At 36.3% G+C, this 15,648-nt stretch overlaps 1 protein-coding gene across 2 annotated transcripts; it reads left to right on the plus strand.

Moving 5' to 3' along the window:
• Positions 1-6,309: 6,309 nt before the first annotated feature.
• kcna6a (potassium voltage-gated channel, shaker-related, subfamily, member 6 a) lies at positions 6,310-14,543 on the plus strand. 2 transcript variants are annotated; one of them, XM_005163024.6, is made up of 2 exons: positions 6,310-11,721; positions 13,417-14,543. In XM_005163024.6, exon 1 carries the CDS (start codon positions 10,263-10,265, stop codon positions 11,688-11,690), a length of 1,428 nt encoding a protein of 475 aa, XP_005163081.1. In that variant the 5' UTR covers positions 6,310-10,262; the 3' UTR covers positions 11,691-11,721; positions 13,417-14,543. The 2 variants fall into 2 exon arrangements, with proteins under 2 accessions (XP_005163081.1, NP_001124098.1); NM_001130626.1 differs by lacking the exon at positions 13,417-14,543 and having other exon boundaries at positions 10,241-11,710.
• The last annotated feature ends 1,105 nt before the right edge of the window (positions 14,544-15,648 follow it).

Consider the following 15,648-nt stretch of genomic DNA (forward strand, 5'->3'; position numbering starts at 1 on the left):
AGATGTTACACTAGAGGGCACCACATGGGCCTTTTAAAAGACAAACCATGAAGGGTCCTCACTGCTGTATTTCCTTCTAGGGAAGCTTGGTGGTCCGTTGAAGTATATTCAGTTTTTAACAGTTTTTAAATCAAAAATGATCGAGCTGTTCAAAAGAAAAGATTAAAATGTTTAAAACTAAATTCCTTAACACTTTCAGATTTATTTTCAACCAGAAAAAAAGTGATTTTTGTACATTTCTCGCACACAAATGTAAACTCATTTAAATATATGTATTAAAACCATTTATTATTATATTAGTGTCAAAGGTTGATTACTGATTTCTTTTTGTTAAAAGAAATTTCTTCTTTTTGTTGTTGTTGTTGTTAAAATCTACATATGTAAAAACTGTAAAAATGTGAGGTTTGGTGTTTAGGAGCTGCTGAGATTTATTGCTCATTTAAGAAGAACAAACTAATTCTGAGAATCTGCCTTAAAATCTTTTTTTTTTTTTTTTATTAAATCCTAATATTAATCGCAGACTGTTGAAAAATGCCATGTAAATGCATGCTTTTCTATACGGTTCTTCGGAAAGTGCTGGAAGTGCTGGCTATTAATACTAGCGGTGGTTACTGGCAGTCCAATGGGAGACTCGTGGGGCAGGATCCAGTTTCCGTCCCCTTTACTGAGAAATGATGCACACAATGTTCAACTGTACTGCATACCTCAACACATCAGATGCAGAAACAGAGCGCTTCTATATATTCTGTACTCAAAAATCCAATTTCATTTTATTCAGTGGAGTTTCCATAAATAAGGTACTTTTAAAATGAAAATTTAAATGGGGGGGGGGGTGTATGAATATTGTTATTAACAATATAGGTGTGTGTATACATATTTTATATCATTACTATCTTTTTTTATAATCGTTGTTTATTAACTTACTGCTAATACAAATTAGTCCTTAACAATATTGCAAATGCTCTATCATATTATCAATAGTATTATTAAAAACTGTTTACATTAAGATGATATTATGATTTTTTTCTTATAAAGAAAAACTATAATAATCCCATGATAAACACAACATGATTGCATATTTCAACAACAACACCAAAAAAACTATTGAATGTACACTATTTTGCCAAATGTTTTGGGAGACCCCTCCAAAATCACTGAATTCAGCTGTTCAATCACTTCCATGGTCGTGTGTAAAAAATCCAGCACGTAAACATATTGATTCTGCAAAAATCTGTGAAAGAGGCAGTCGCTCTCAGGACGTTATGTTAATTCAAATGCTATGTACACTTGTTCCAAAAAAGCCCATTCGTGTAATTTCACTCATTACTAAATATTCCAGTCAACTGATAGTGCTATTATACCAAATTGGAAGCAATTAGGAACATCATCAATTCAATCATTAAGTGATAGGCCATGTAAAATGACTGAGTGTACAGAAGTCACCAACTTTCTGCAGTCCATACTGTAGCTGCTGTACAGTACAGACCACCTCCAAACAGCTCAAAAACAGTGAATAGAGAGCTTCATGAAATGGGCAGTGGTGTAAAGCGCACCACAACAGGACTGTAGAGATGTCGAGACAGGTTCTTTGGAGTTCCCAATCACATTTCTGTCTGGCTATCTGATGAATGAGTCTGAGTTTGTTCCTTGCAAGGTGAACAGTACTTGCCTGACTGCATTGCAGCAAATGTAAAGTTTTCTGGAGGGATGATTATGGCGTGGGGTTACTTTTCAGAGGTTAAGCTTGGCCTCTTTTATCTAGAGAAAGAAACAAACAATTTGGAAAGTTTCTTGCTCGCAAATTCGTCGAGACTGTTTGGGAATAATCCTTCCTGTTCCAAAATCACTGTACATCAGTGCACAAAGCAAAGTCCATAAAGACATGGATGAGTGAGTTTGGTGTGGAGGACTTGCACAGAGTCCTGAACTCAACCTGATTGAACATTTTTGGGATGAATTGGAGTCCTGCATAGTTTAGCTTTAACTTCTTTCAATACATCTGCCTTGAAGTTTCAAGTATACCTAGAAATAGCTTGATTAGCTGGCTCAGGTGTGTCTAATTGGGGTTGGAACTAAATTTTGCAGGACACCGGCCCTCCAGAACTAGAAGAATGGTTCAAATTCCCTTGAACACACTCTTAAAACTTGTAGAAAGCCTTCCCAGAAGAGTTGAAGCTAAAAAGAATGGTCAAACTTCATATTAAACTCTGCAGATTAGGACTTTGGACAAACTTTGGTTAACATATGTGGTACACTTTAAAAGGTCATTTTTTGCCAGTATAGATACAATACTAATAATACAATGACTCATTTTAATGCCTAAAAAATAACAGTTTATTCTTTATCTTACGGTCCAGAAGCCACTACTAAAAATGACATTTAACTGACACCAAAACCTGTTTTTATGTAGAGCAGGACACAATTTGCGTCTTCTTTCCAGCAGACCTGAGAGCAGAGAAACAGCAGACTGAGTGTCTGAGACTAAAAAGGGCAAGTGTTAATCAAGGACTGTAATCATAATCCGGAAAGGGTCAGAAGAGGAACAGAGCAGGCAGAAGATCCTTCCAACCTTCCGGATCTCCAAGCTCAGGTTTCAGCACAACGCTTTATACCTATCAGCAAAAACATGCTCATCAAACTCAACTGACACCCTGCTAAAACCGGAGAGCCTCAAACTCTCAGAACTGGCTCGCCGCCTGCCAGTCGTATTCACTTTCTATGGAGAAAGCCTTGATGTGCGGTGGCTAAAGGTGTTCAAGTGAGCAGCAGCTTAACAGAGTGGCACAATATGAACCTGCTGAGCCTCCGTACAGGGGCTGATTATCTAGCAAAACATGCATTTGACCTCATATGAAATAGTTGAGTGTCCTTGCTAACAATCCATCGAGGTCATGTTCAAATAGCATTATTTGAACATGGGCTAATAATGCTTTAGAGGTATATTATCTAAATGAAAAGGCTTCTCAGCAGACTTATCATCACATTATCATCCATCACTTACAGTATATTTAGCTGTGTCACCTCCATAACTGCATCTAGGGTAAATCTGCACAACTTAAAACACAAATCTTGACCATTCATTTCCACAAGGGTTTTCAACCTCAAATGACATTACTAAATGTTATTTCAACTTTTTAATTCATTGAAATTATTTTCAAATTAAATTGAAATTGAATTTTATTCCAGAGGGAAAGGTTTTGCAAATTTTGGCCTTGGTGTTGACTAGGGAAATCTATAAGATGGCAGCTTAAAGAACCCTCACGTTTAGCACAGTGGGATTCAATTATCATTATTTTTGACAGAGGAGCTCATTATCTTCTGTGTTACTTGCAGCACACTTTGCTATGACTATGATGCATACTACTTAAAGGAATCGAAATGCTACATTTAGACGAAACACACAAAAAAATCCGAGACAGAAAGTAAGCTTCAGAGTGACGATAACACTACTATCACCTGCCTTGAATGCTAACACCAGTGTTCCCGAACCTGGTATGTGGCAGGTCATTACGGAAATAACGGAAAAGATTTCGTAAAAAATCGATGAAAAGCTGAGTTCACCGTCTCAACTATTGTAAAAACAGAACGAAAAACTTGAGCACGAAAAGCGAAATCGCAGAAACTGTGAACCAAATCTCCACAGTGGAAGATGTTCATGCCCCAGTCGAGGGCAAATTACAGATTAAATTTACCTGATTTGGAAAATAGAGGTTGATGAAAGAACATACGTATTGTTGGGCGTCTCGAGAATTTATAAGATGATCGTCCTCCCAAGTTTTTTCAATCCTGGTTACTCAGCTCTCAGGGGATATGATGATCGAGCCTTATGATGATCGAGCCCATCGCATTCCAACCAGAGCCATCAAGACACCATCTTTGTATCCTGTATTCTATAACTACTGTACGTGGACAAGGAACAGGTCATCACAGCAGCGAAGGAGTTGGATAGCGGGGACCAGGCTGTGATGTTTGGAAACATTTGGATTTTTCTGCTGCAGTTTTACGTAAACGGAAGCAATCTGATGAGGTCAAGAAGCATGAGGGCAACCGGGGCTACTTATGCTCAACTATATCCTGCCTCTCTTAGAGGTCTAATCTAATATGCACAAATGTGTTATTGTAAAGCATTCTATATGAAAATAATACTTTAAAAGAGAGGTGTTCTTGAACCTTTCTTTTTATATCTGCGGGGTTCCCTGAGGGGACAATCTTCCCACTCATCCAATAATTGTTTGGTTTGATCTATCCTCTACTAATCATTTTACCCTATGGACGTACAAAAAGGCCCTGGAGGATACAGCAAAGCCTTTGGGAATGTACAGCGCAGTTGGGAAACTACAAGAGGGTGTCACAGACTGGGAAAGAGTTTGGCAGAACATTTTTACTTCAACGTTTTTACTATAACTTTTGTCATAGAACCTACTGGACACCACTCAAAAGACATCATATCAACGCCTACTTTAGTGTTCTCTGTGATAAATAATTCTGACCAGGAACTTGCATCTTTTTACCATATGATGTGGGAATGTGGAAAAATACAAACTATTTTGAATGAGGTTTGGGTTATCTTAGCTTAACTTATTGGATATCCTGTACCAGTGAATCCTTCTATTCTATTACTGAGCGATGATTCTACGTTGAATCTCATCAAGCTACAAAAAGCGGTTTGGCTGGCTGGCTTAACTTCTGCAAAAAAAAAAAAACTAGTAGCCCAACATTGGCTGCCTCCACATAATTTGGAAATGTAGAAGTGGTTGGTACAGCATAATGTTGGAATTATCCACAGCTCGAGTGAACTTAAACAAGTACATTAAAGATCTATATTTCAGCTGCTGACAAAATTTGCATGTTTTTCGCACAAAACAATGATCCGGATCTAGAATGATTGCCTTACTTTGTATAATTGATACTGATACTGTATTTTGTTTTTCTGTTAACTTCTATTTATTGGATACCCCAGTTTCAAGAGACCACATGTGAGGGGGGTGGGGATATTTAAATTGATATATTTCCTTATATTGTTTTTTCAGCCTGTATTTTTTCTTAACAATTTGTGTGAGCAAGTATTTTAACGTACTTTAGAAATACTCAAAAATGCATCTGTCAATGTTTTCAAACTATTCTATTTGATTTACCAAAGTCACACAAGTGGCAATTTCACATCCGTCACATCCATAACGTAGCGATGTCACATCCCTCATAATTTCCTTATAAATGTGAAAATACTAAATAAAATAAAACCAATCGTTTTTGTTTTATAAAGAGCCCACTCTTATCATTTTGATTATCGTTGTTTCTTTTGGGTTGTGCAGTTTAAATTTACAGAATAACAAAAAAGTATGTTGTATACTGTAAACACGCAGACTTTTTTGTTCACATCCATAACACGTTTATTTTCCACATTTTGATATATATTGATTGAAATTGGACCTCTGTAGACTACAGCGAATAGTCCCTACTGCTGAACGAATCACTGGCACTACCCTTCCTACACTTCAAGAACTGAACTCTTCCAGAGTAAGTAAAAGGGCTTGCAAAATCAGTCTGGACGCCTCGCACCCAGCACACTACCTGTTTGAACTGTTACCGTCTGGTCAGCGCTTCAGAGCGCCAGGCACAAAAAGAGCCAGACACAGGAAAAGTTTGTTTCCTCAGGCCATCTACCTCATGAACATTTAAATATTCCCCTACTGTGCAATAAACGTGCAATACTTTCTCATACGCACTTGTACACAGCACCTTATATCAATATACAATGCATTACTTTCTCCATACGCATTTGTACACAGCACCATATAACCTGTATATTTATAACAAATCTGTACATACAATTCAACATCCAGATCTTTTTTACTAACCGCATTTCTGTTTAATGTTCATCGTATTTATTTATTTTTTTTCATATTTATTTTGTGTTGTCACTTTATGTACACTGGAAGCTTCTGTAGCCAAAACAAATGCAAAAGTCACATCTAACACTGGAATTGTTCATATATACTGTATTTATTGAGTTGCTCAAAAGATTATTGTGCTTCTGAGAATTATTTTTCCTTTGTAATAGTATAGCAATAATTGCATTCTTTATTTTCAAGTTAGATAATTCTGTTGTTTCTACCGATTTTAAGATATTGCTATTAAATTAATTTATAAATATTTATGTTTTAGTAAATTTGGTTATTTAAATGACTTGGTGCTGTTATTTACCATTAAATATTATAGTTTTTAGTAGTAGCTTTTTTTTTTTGTTTTTAGTTTTAATTTTAGTTTATATTTAGCTCATTTTTTAGTTTTATTTTAATATTTCTATATAGTAATCAGTTATATTTATTTATGCTTTTGTAATTTTATCAGCTTCCAGTCAGTTTCTAATTTTCATTTCTTATCTAATATACATTTTTATTTCAGCCTTATAACAAGTTGTACAATGAACATGGAAATTGTTGTCTGAAATATGCTACAGTCTAGGCCTAATTTACTATTATTGTTGTGTCTGAACACACACTCAATGACACGAGGGTGCGTAATGGACATAATTTTAGGTTGAACTTGAACTTTCCCTTTAAGGAAGAATGTGACCTCACATGCAAATCATCTTCAGAGCCAAAACATAACATCGTATATGAATGACTACAAATTTGTCCCACTATACATAAACAGAAGTGTTTTTTAAGGTACTATCACACACACGGGATGGCGAAAGTATTAAGCTGCCTGTTGGACGAAAGTATGTAACATGAGTTGATAAACTAAACTGAGACGTTAGCGCGCAAGCTAATCAGAGTTTTATTTAGCCTCGGGAAAGACTCTAATACTAACACACACATGGAAGTACACAGAAGCAGCAAGGAACTTTCATTGTAGATAATCAGCGCCACAGGTCGCAGCTCCATATTAAGATTGCTGACATTTGAGGATCCAAAGGTTGTCATACTTGAAAACATGCTAAATTCCTGGAATGTAGCATTACACCATTACACACAAGGTGGAACGTGATCCCGGATTCCTCTGGGAGCCTGACGGCATCTGAACATTGCAGGAATTCCTTGCTGATGTTTTGGGTGTGAATGGAATGATGGCATCTCGTCCCATAGGGCTGTCCTTCGCTCACATGACCAGCGCTAGAGCTATTTATTAAGATAGTATATTGCTTATGGTCAGCATTTTCCTCTCATGGGAATCCCTGGCTTTTCTGCCTTGGCTGGAGATATTTTCCTGTTTATTGGGTACATCTCCAGGACTTAATCCGCTGATACTGATTACTTGGAAGTGCCTTGCTGATTTATCATGTCTGTTTATATCTGTATGAATATTATTTTTAATGTCAGGAGGGGATAGTGTTGTAAACTTCATTAATAAAAAGGACAGAGGTACAGCTGCAGTCACTTAGTGAGTTACAATCATAGTGATTCTTGACTAAATGTTCTAGACACTTTTTTTTTATAGCACTCCAACTATATAGCGTGATTTCAACTCAAAGACTGTGACTATAAATGTGTGGGCTAATGGGACAGATTTTGCTTTCAAAAAGGCTTCTAGTCTGCAGTGGTTGGATGAGGGACAAACACCCGAAACCAATGACAAGGTGTTGAGCACCCAATGCTTACCAATGCCTTAGGGCAATGAAGGCTATGCCATCTGGCTCAAGCTATCAGAAGGTTTAACGGAGTGCAAGTCACACGAGTATTTTAATGATGGTTATGGGTTATTGCAGTCTAATGTGTAATGGACTCTGCAAAAGCAAATGTTTGCGATGACTATAATTGACACAAACTTGTAACTTTATAGGGGGAACCTGAAGTAGAAATCACATTCATTCAAATGAGGAGTGCCCTTGGTTTTGCTTCCATTAGTTGGAGGGAATATTCCCCTTTGTAGTAATTGCCTTCAAGGAAAAAAAGGATCCCCTCGGTCTTTGATGGATGTGTGGGATCCTCTTCAGTAGAAAAAGTGTTCTCCTTTTAAGAAATCCTACTTATTTGGGGACAAGATCCCCCTCAGACGCAACGTAAGTTTGGTGTACGATCCTAGTTGGCAGAAATCAGGTTTATTAGGGACCCTCAGTAGAAATTGCTCAGCAGACCTCTCCCCCCAACCTTTCACAACCAAAGACATTGGGCTATTCCAAGCCACTGAGGCCTAATGTCTTTGTGACCCTTTTCCTCCTTTTAGGGTGTACTCACACTAGGTACAGTTGCCTTGAAACGTGCCGAAGTGCAATTGTCCCCTCTTCCCCTCGGCCTGCACTCACACTGCATTTTGCCTTCTGAACCTGATCCTGCATACATCATCGAAGATGCGACTGTTCAGTTTAACAGGAAGAGAAATGCTCTCGCTCAGCACAGTGGAGATTGCTTTAGTTGTATCGTTTTAGTCGTAAACAGAACAGATCCCCCACTTTTGATGCTCATAAATTATCATAAAAGTCATTGTACTGCAGGTATTAGGAGGTTTGCTGAAGGGGCAGCTGACGTGCAGCAAGGGGTTTGCATCTGTAATAAACTATGACAGTTTGCGTTCATTGAAGAGTAGGAATGATTAATAAATCCACATAAAACAGTCCCGTAAAAGTCACGTCGAGTCTTCAGTTTTGGGGTCAGGCGAGCTTTGCACTCACACTACAAGCGTACCACGCCAAAGCCTAATTTAACCACGTTCTGACACACCTCTTCCAACTAAGCCAGGGCCGTCCAACTGAACTTTGCCTGGGCCTGATTCTCACACTTGTCAAACAAACCGGGAAAGTGCCTGGGCATGGTTCGGATTGCATAATGTGTGTGCATAGCGACAACCTTGCAAGATCCTTTAAGTCCACTCACATGGACTGTGCCATTTACTTTCGAAGTGATGGCACTAGGAGCCGGTGAAGAAAGTCTGATCTTCTGGGTGAAGCTCTTTTGGAAACCCTGGGTCCGGCCATTCATAATGAACTGGACATGTGCTACCTAATTAAATATTGTTGCAGATCAGGTGCACCCTTTCATAACAATAATGTTCCCTGGTGGAAGTGGCTTCTTTAAACAGGGTAATGCACCCTGGCACACACTGTTGCCCAGCACTGGCATTCAGATTCCCCAGATCCTCAATTGAGCAGTGGATTGTGCTGGAGCAAGAAGTTCAAACCATGCCAGCTCGACCTCACAACCTACAAGATTTAAATGATCTACTGCTACTGTTTTGTGCCAGATCCTACAGGACAGGACAAATCTCTAATCCTGTATCTATTTTTAGCTATATGGACTTCCCTATTCTCATAAAAATGAAAAATTATTCAGAAGTTATTATTACTATGATGAAAGTAAAAAGCAGTCAACATTTCACTTTCATTATTTGACTTACTATTGCATTTTGGTGAGACAACTGCTCCCTAACAGGCTTTGGTGTAAAGCCCGTAAATACAAAAGCAAGCACAAGAATGAATACTGATCAATTGCTTTCCACAGCTAAGCTGATCCAGACAACTTTCAGCACATAGGTGTTGGAGGTGTGTTGATTTTATCTCTCTATCTTTCTCCGTATCAATCAGCACCAATGAACCAAAGGCATGATCACATTTCTACTTGGGGCCTCATGGTGTTAGTTGTAAAGTCGTACAGTGTAACTGCTGCTAATGCTTCTTCTTAATGTGTCGTCTGCTTTGGGTGCTCAAGTGTCAGTCAAGCCAGCACTTTCACCTCGGTTCAAGAGGCCACAGGCCTGAGAAACAGTGAGAAAGATTTCAGACGTGGTTAATTTAAATACCTTGCTGATGCCAAAAAATTACTGAAATTATCAGTAAATGGTTAATTGATGAACAGCAAAACTGTTCAGTATTTTAAAAGATAAAAGTATTGATCTTTATATTTATTTTAGCTACATATTTAGATTTATAATGCACTTAATAAATACAATGAATAAAAACATCTTGTTGTCCAGTCATCTTCAAATTACAGGTTCTAACTTTGTGCCTCTAAAGTTCAAAACACCCGTTGCACGTTGCTTCAGTGTGCCAATCAAACTCAGCCCACCCTTTGCTGTCTTAAGCAGTCTGACTGGTACTATATCTGTTTGAGCTCTCGGCTGACCATGCTGCCAGAATGACTTCTGTTACTTTGAACCAATAAACCAGTGTTAAATACAGTCTTAAGACGTTTTGGAAGGTGGTACAGTTTTAGAAATTAGTATAGGACTCTATCTTAGCCAGGCTGGAGCTCTCAGATCCTAAAAACTGGTGGAGTGGTAGCAAGTCGAGGAGGCACAAGCAGCACTCCTCTCGAGGGGCTAAAATGTCCCGAGAGAACCAGGATGATGGTGTGGACCATGTTGCCCTCTTACAGGACATCTGTGAAATGGAACAGTCTGACCAGGAGTGCTGCGAGCTAGTCACCATCAACATATCAGGTCTGCGCTTCGAAACGCAACTTAAAACGCTTGCGAGGTACCCGAACACATTGTTAGGAGACCCCATTAAAAGGATGAGGTTCTTCGACCCACTGAGGAATGAGTTCTTCTTCGACAGGAACAGACCGAGCTTTGATGCGATCCTGTATTATTACCAATCAGGCGGAAGACTTCGAAGACCCATCAACGTGCCAGTTGACATGTTCCTAGATGAAATCAAATTTTACGAGATTGGTGATGATGTCATCAAACATTTTCAAGAGGATGAAGGTTTGCTGAAAGAAGACGAACGTCCCTTGCCATCCAATGAGTTTAAGCGTCAAATCTGGCTGTTGTTTGAGCATCCTGACAGCTCGGGTGCAGCTAGAATTATTGCTATCGTTTCAGTAATGGTCATCCTGATATCCATTATAATCTTCTGTATAGAAACTTTGCCAGAGTTTAGAGAAGATGATCGGGTGTTCGATAATCACCTTCCGGCAAACAGTACAACTTCTGTACAAAGATTAAGCGCATACACGGACCCATTCTTCTTATTGGAGACTATTTGTATTGTTTGGTTTTGCTTTGAGCTGTTTATAAGGTTTCTTGCTTGCCCAAGCAAGCCCACCTTCTTCAAAGACATCATGAACACCATAGACATTGTTGCCATTATGCCATATTTCATTACTCTGAGTTTAGAACTTGGTGAGGTGCAGTCAAACCAACAACAGACCACATCTCTCGCCATACTGAGAGTCATCCGCTTGGTACGCGTCTTTAGGATATTCAAACTTTCAAGGCACTCCAAGGGTCTGCAGATTCTTGGTCAGACCCTACGAGCAAGCATGCGAGAACTCGGACTACTGATTTTTTTCCTCATCATCGGCATTATATTGTTCTCCAGTGCAGTTTACTTCGCCGAAGCGGATGACCCAGAAACTTCTTTTACTAGTATCCCTGATGCATTCTGGTGGGCAGTTGTTTCAATGACTACTGTTGGATATGGTGACATGTACCCGGTCACAATTGGGGGCAAAATTGTTGGATCAATGTGTGCCATAGCAGGAGTTCTTACCATTGCCCTTCCTGTACCAGTAATCGTGTCGAATTTTAATTACTTTTATCACAGAGAGCACAACGAGGCGGATCAAGTGGAATATACACATGTAACCTGTGGCCGCTCGCTGCCTATGCAGTGTGACAGAAATAAAAGTGACAGTAAATCCTCTCTCATGATATCAGAGCATTCAAATGATGATGCCTGTACAATATCAAGCATATTAAATTTCGGGCCATCAGAGGACTACACGGGCAAACTCACAGACGTATAAGAAAACCACCTGTACCAAAACATGGCTCCATGTGAGTATTATGTTACTCCTGCTAATTTTAGATCTAGATAAGAACTGAATGAACTTGTGAGTCAATGACCACTCAAAGGGTTTCCAATCTTTTAAATGCTACAGAGCCCATCTTATTTATAAAGACCTAACTTATCCTGTAGAAAATTAATAATATAAATGGTCTAAAATCAAATTTTAGATAATTTTAAATTTACATTGTTACATTTTTCTTCTCATCATAGGACTGTATTTATTCATTTATTTGCTTTTGAATTTGAATTATCCCTTTAATGTATTTTTATTTATCTGTTTGACGTTTATTTTCTTCACCATGTGAATAGTTTTTTTGAAAATTCTGTATAAATTATTTACATCGATTCTCTAAAATGTTAGTTATAATAATGCTTATATATTTATCTGTTTTTACATTTTTTTTTTATTTAATTAATGACTATATGTTGCAGTTGTTTTAATTTGTTTTTGTGCTTTTTCTCCAAAAAAAAAAAAAAAAAAAAAAAGTGTGTCCCCAAACCCTATACTGTACATTAATAAAAATAAAGTTACTTCATTGGCATCAGTGGTTGCATGAATAAGCTTTAAAATACTTGGAATCTTTCCATTCCACAAAAACTTTCTTTTAATTGACAGGTTCTCAAAGTGGGGCTGCAGAACATATATTGTTTCAGCACTGATATCGCAATGTGCGAGTCCGCAATAGTCACATCGCAGGGATATGCAATGTAGTCAGGATTGTAGTTGACCAGACATTACAGCTAACAACATAGGAGTAATTTCATATTTTAACCTTAGAGTGAAAGTTTATTATTTGCATGCATTATAAAGACCTGACTGTAAGAATTTAAAGCAAATTCAAGCCATTTGGGCACAATAAATGAAGTGTTTGTAGCCTAAAAATTAATTGCAGATTATATATTTACTCAATTAAAATGATAAAGTGTTGTTGTCATTATTATTATTATTATAATATGATAATCATTTAATTTCTGCTTCTGAATACTGTTTGACTCTCCAGAAAATCATAAATCATTGTTTATTTGCCTCTTTTCTCTGTTTCACTAAACTTTGCATGTCATTTTTAAAATATTTCATGCAGATACTCTCCCCTATAGAATCATCCCAACTGATCTAAAATTATAAATGCTTTACAAGCTGTTCAGGTTATCTGCAGAAATAGCATTTATATCGCAATATATATCGTAGTGAATGAAAATGTTGCAATGTCAGATTTTTTTTCCAATACCCTGCAGCCCTATCTCAAAGGAAAAGGAAACTTTGTGGAACTTTTATTTTTAAGAGTGAAAACCCCTTAATAATTTAATTAAATCTATTCAAATAACAAACAGTATTATTAATGTTAAAAATATTTAGATATATGTGAAGAAATTTGGTAATTTAGTCTTACTTATTGTTTTAAATATTGAAATAAAAGGGTGTGATATAAAAATCATTATGATTTTTTTTTTTTTTTTACATAAAAAAAAAAACATTAAACTTGTTAAAAGTTGAAAGTGTCTGTCACATGTGAAACTCCCTTGTTATTTCTGGGGTATCCCCTTGTGGTGGTTTTAGGCTCTGCAGACTAGAGACTCCATTATTAAAAAAACAAGCTGTAAACTGTTAGTAACACAAATGTCACATTCACAACGAGTATCCATTATCAATGTCACTGCCATGATGTTATTTCTAATTTCAGGTTGCAGCAGAAGTATGAAGAATTTTCTTCTCTAAAGAAGACAGAAGTTACTTTTACCTTTGTAAACATCCGCTGTCTGCATTGTAAGTGTTTTTAAAGTCATATGTAGGCTGAGTATTGAAAGCGAGCTTAAATGAAGCATATAGGCCAGGTAACGTTTAAAACGTACAAATTGATATGTATAATGTTTATAATGTAAATATCTTGCGATCAATTTGGCAAAACCAGTGTATGTTAATCGATGAAGGAGGCTGATGGAATGATGACAAACGCTTTGCTATTATTAACTGACGAATCCGACATTTACGTAAGTCAATGAAAAAAACATTTTTAAACCAATCAGCTTTCAATATCACGTTATTACATTCAAATGTAGCCTTTTTCAGTCAATTTAAATGCATCAAGTTATCATTTGTTTACGTAATACATATAATTGTCGGTTCCGCAATCAATATCAGCCTACATATAGGCTATTTACAATCCTCACCGGCAGATTTGAGATTTTTTTGTAATATATTGTAATATATTTGTAACTGAATGTTTATAAATTAATTACGTTTTATTTAAGCCATCACTGTGTCACTGTCTTTATGAAATATTGCTCTTAAAATATCTAAATGATTTCTGTCTTGTGTAAGCTGCTTTTTGAATATGTTGCCTTTCCTCAGGATATTTTTTAATGGTTTGACATTAGATCTTTGTTAACATGTTTTGACTTGTTAACTGTTCACATGACAGCATGAGACCAATTCAGTGAACAGTTTTTTTTAACTTGTTATTTAATGAGATTTAAATTGTTAACTTATTTTTGATAAATAAATGTGGTCACATTCATAAACTATCCTAGTTTGAACCCCTTCATTCCTAATTTTTTTGTATAATTTATTATTTTATTTTATTTTTATTTAAATTTTGTTTTATTGGTTTTACTTATTAATAAAACTAAATGGTACTATGATTTATGGGAGATTTTATTAATTGATTTACTAAGATTATGTATAATAAGGCAAACAAAATGTAGTCATTTTATCAAACATCTTTGTAAATCTGCAAAAAAAAAATTCCTCTGTGAAATGATGTTGCTTGTTATCACAGAATGAAAATAAAAGTTTTAATATTTAATTACTACAAAAATGTTTTTTTATTAAAACTTATTGTATAATCATGCAAACAGTGGATTGATCAAAAGTAGATCATCTCAGAGATATTTTACATTTCATTTTGACCAGTTTCTTTTATAATTGTAGAATATGTATCCTATATAACTCAGCGATGATGTAAAATAGCATTGTAATACCTTAAACATAGTAATATGCTAACGATCCAAACAAAGAACTGAATATTCCTGAATATTGTGGTGCTTAAAAGGGGAACTGTTTTTTTTTTAAATAAACTTATTTTCAACTGAAACAAAAGCTTGCAAATATCAGTTATGTATATCATGTGGACCCTGTAACACTTCAGACAGCTCTGATTAATGACCGCTCATGCGTTTATGTTGATTGAACTGATCTCTGCTCAGCCAAAGTACTGTACATGTAGCTTATACTTTATTCTGAGGGGAAGTGATCGAGCGGCAAAGTGAAGGGAGAAAAGGCCAGGCCATTTCTTATTCATGATATTTAGCTGTTAAGAGCTCATTCTGCTGAGGATGAAAACTTGAACTTGGAGGATTCACAATTAGTACTCTTGCAAACACTGTACACGTCTAATTGATAATTAAGTATAATATAATATATAACTGCGGGTTTTAGAAGTCATATTGTAGTTCAAATAAGTAATCTTATTTACTTATATTTAGGTTTATTTGAGGGCAAGACACACGCTTTCTAAAATGCTGTTTGACTCTGCAAATGGGTCATTTAATAAAATACGTGTTCAATTGCTTGCATGTACAATATGCCTAGAAAAATGTTAACATTGGATTAAGTTAGGTTCAGAATTCTCTCTTTTTTTGCTGTATTAGAATATTCTATTTTTACAGAGGATATTTCGTCAATTTTCAATGTATCACTCAATAATTAAAATTATACTGCGAAGAAAAAAAACAGTTTCACATTTTTTTGTAAGATAAAGTGTAATGTATACGATATTTAGTGTGTATAGTAGGCCTAACTAAAGTGTATTTTGGATATTTTCTTTACACAAGACTGAAAATTGTTTAATAAAAAGCCAAATAGCCCAAAAAAACGTTTTGCTCTAGTGTCTCGCCTTAATTAAATCTTTCCATCG

The sequence above is a fragment of the Danio rerio genome, chromosome 25, assembly GCF_049306965.1.
Source record: "Danio rerio strain Tuebingen ecotype United States chromosome 25, GRCz12tu, whole genome shotgun sequence".
NCBI lineage: Eukaryota > Metazoa > Chordata > Actinopteri > Cypriniformes > Danionidae > Danio > Danio rerio.

Excerpts from the sequence above, each read along its gene's own strand:
- kcna6a (XM_005163024.6), top strand. The coding sequence starts at position 10,263 with ATGTCCCGAGAGAACCAGGATGATGGTGTGGACCATGTTGCCCTCTTA.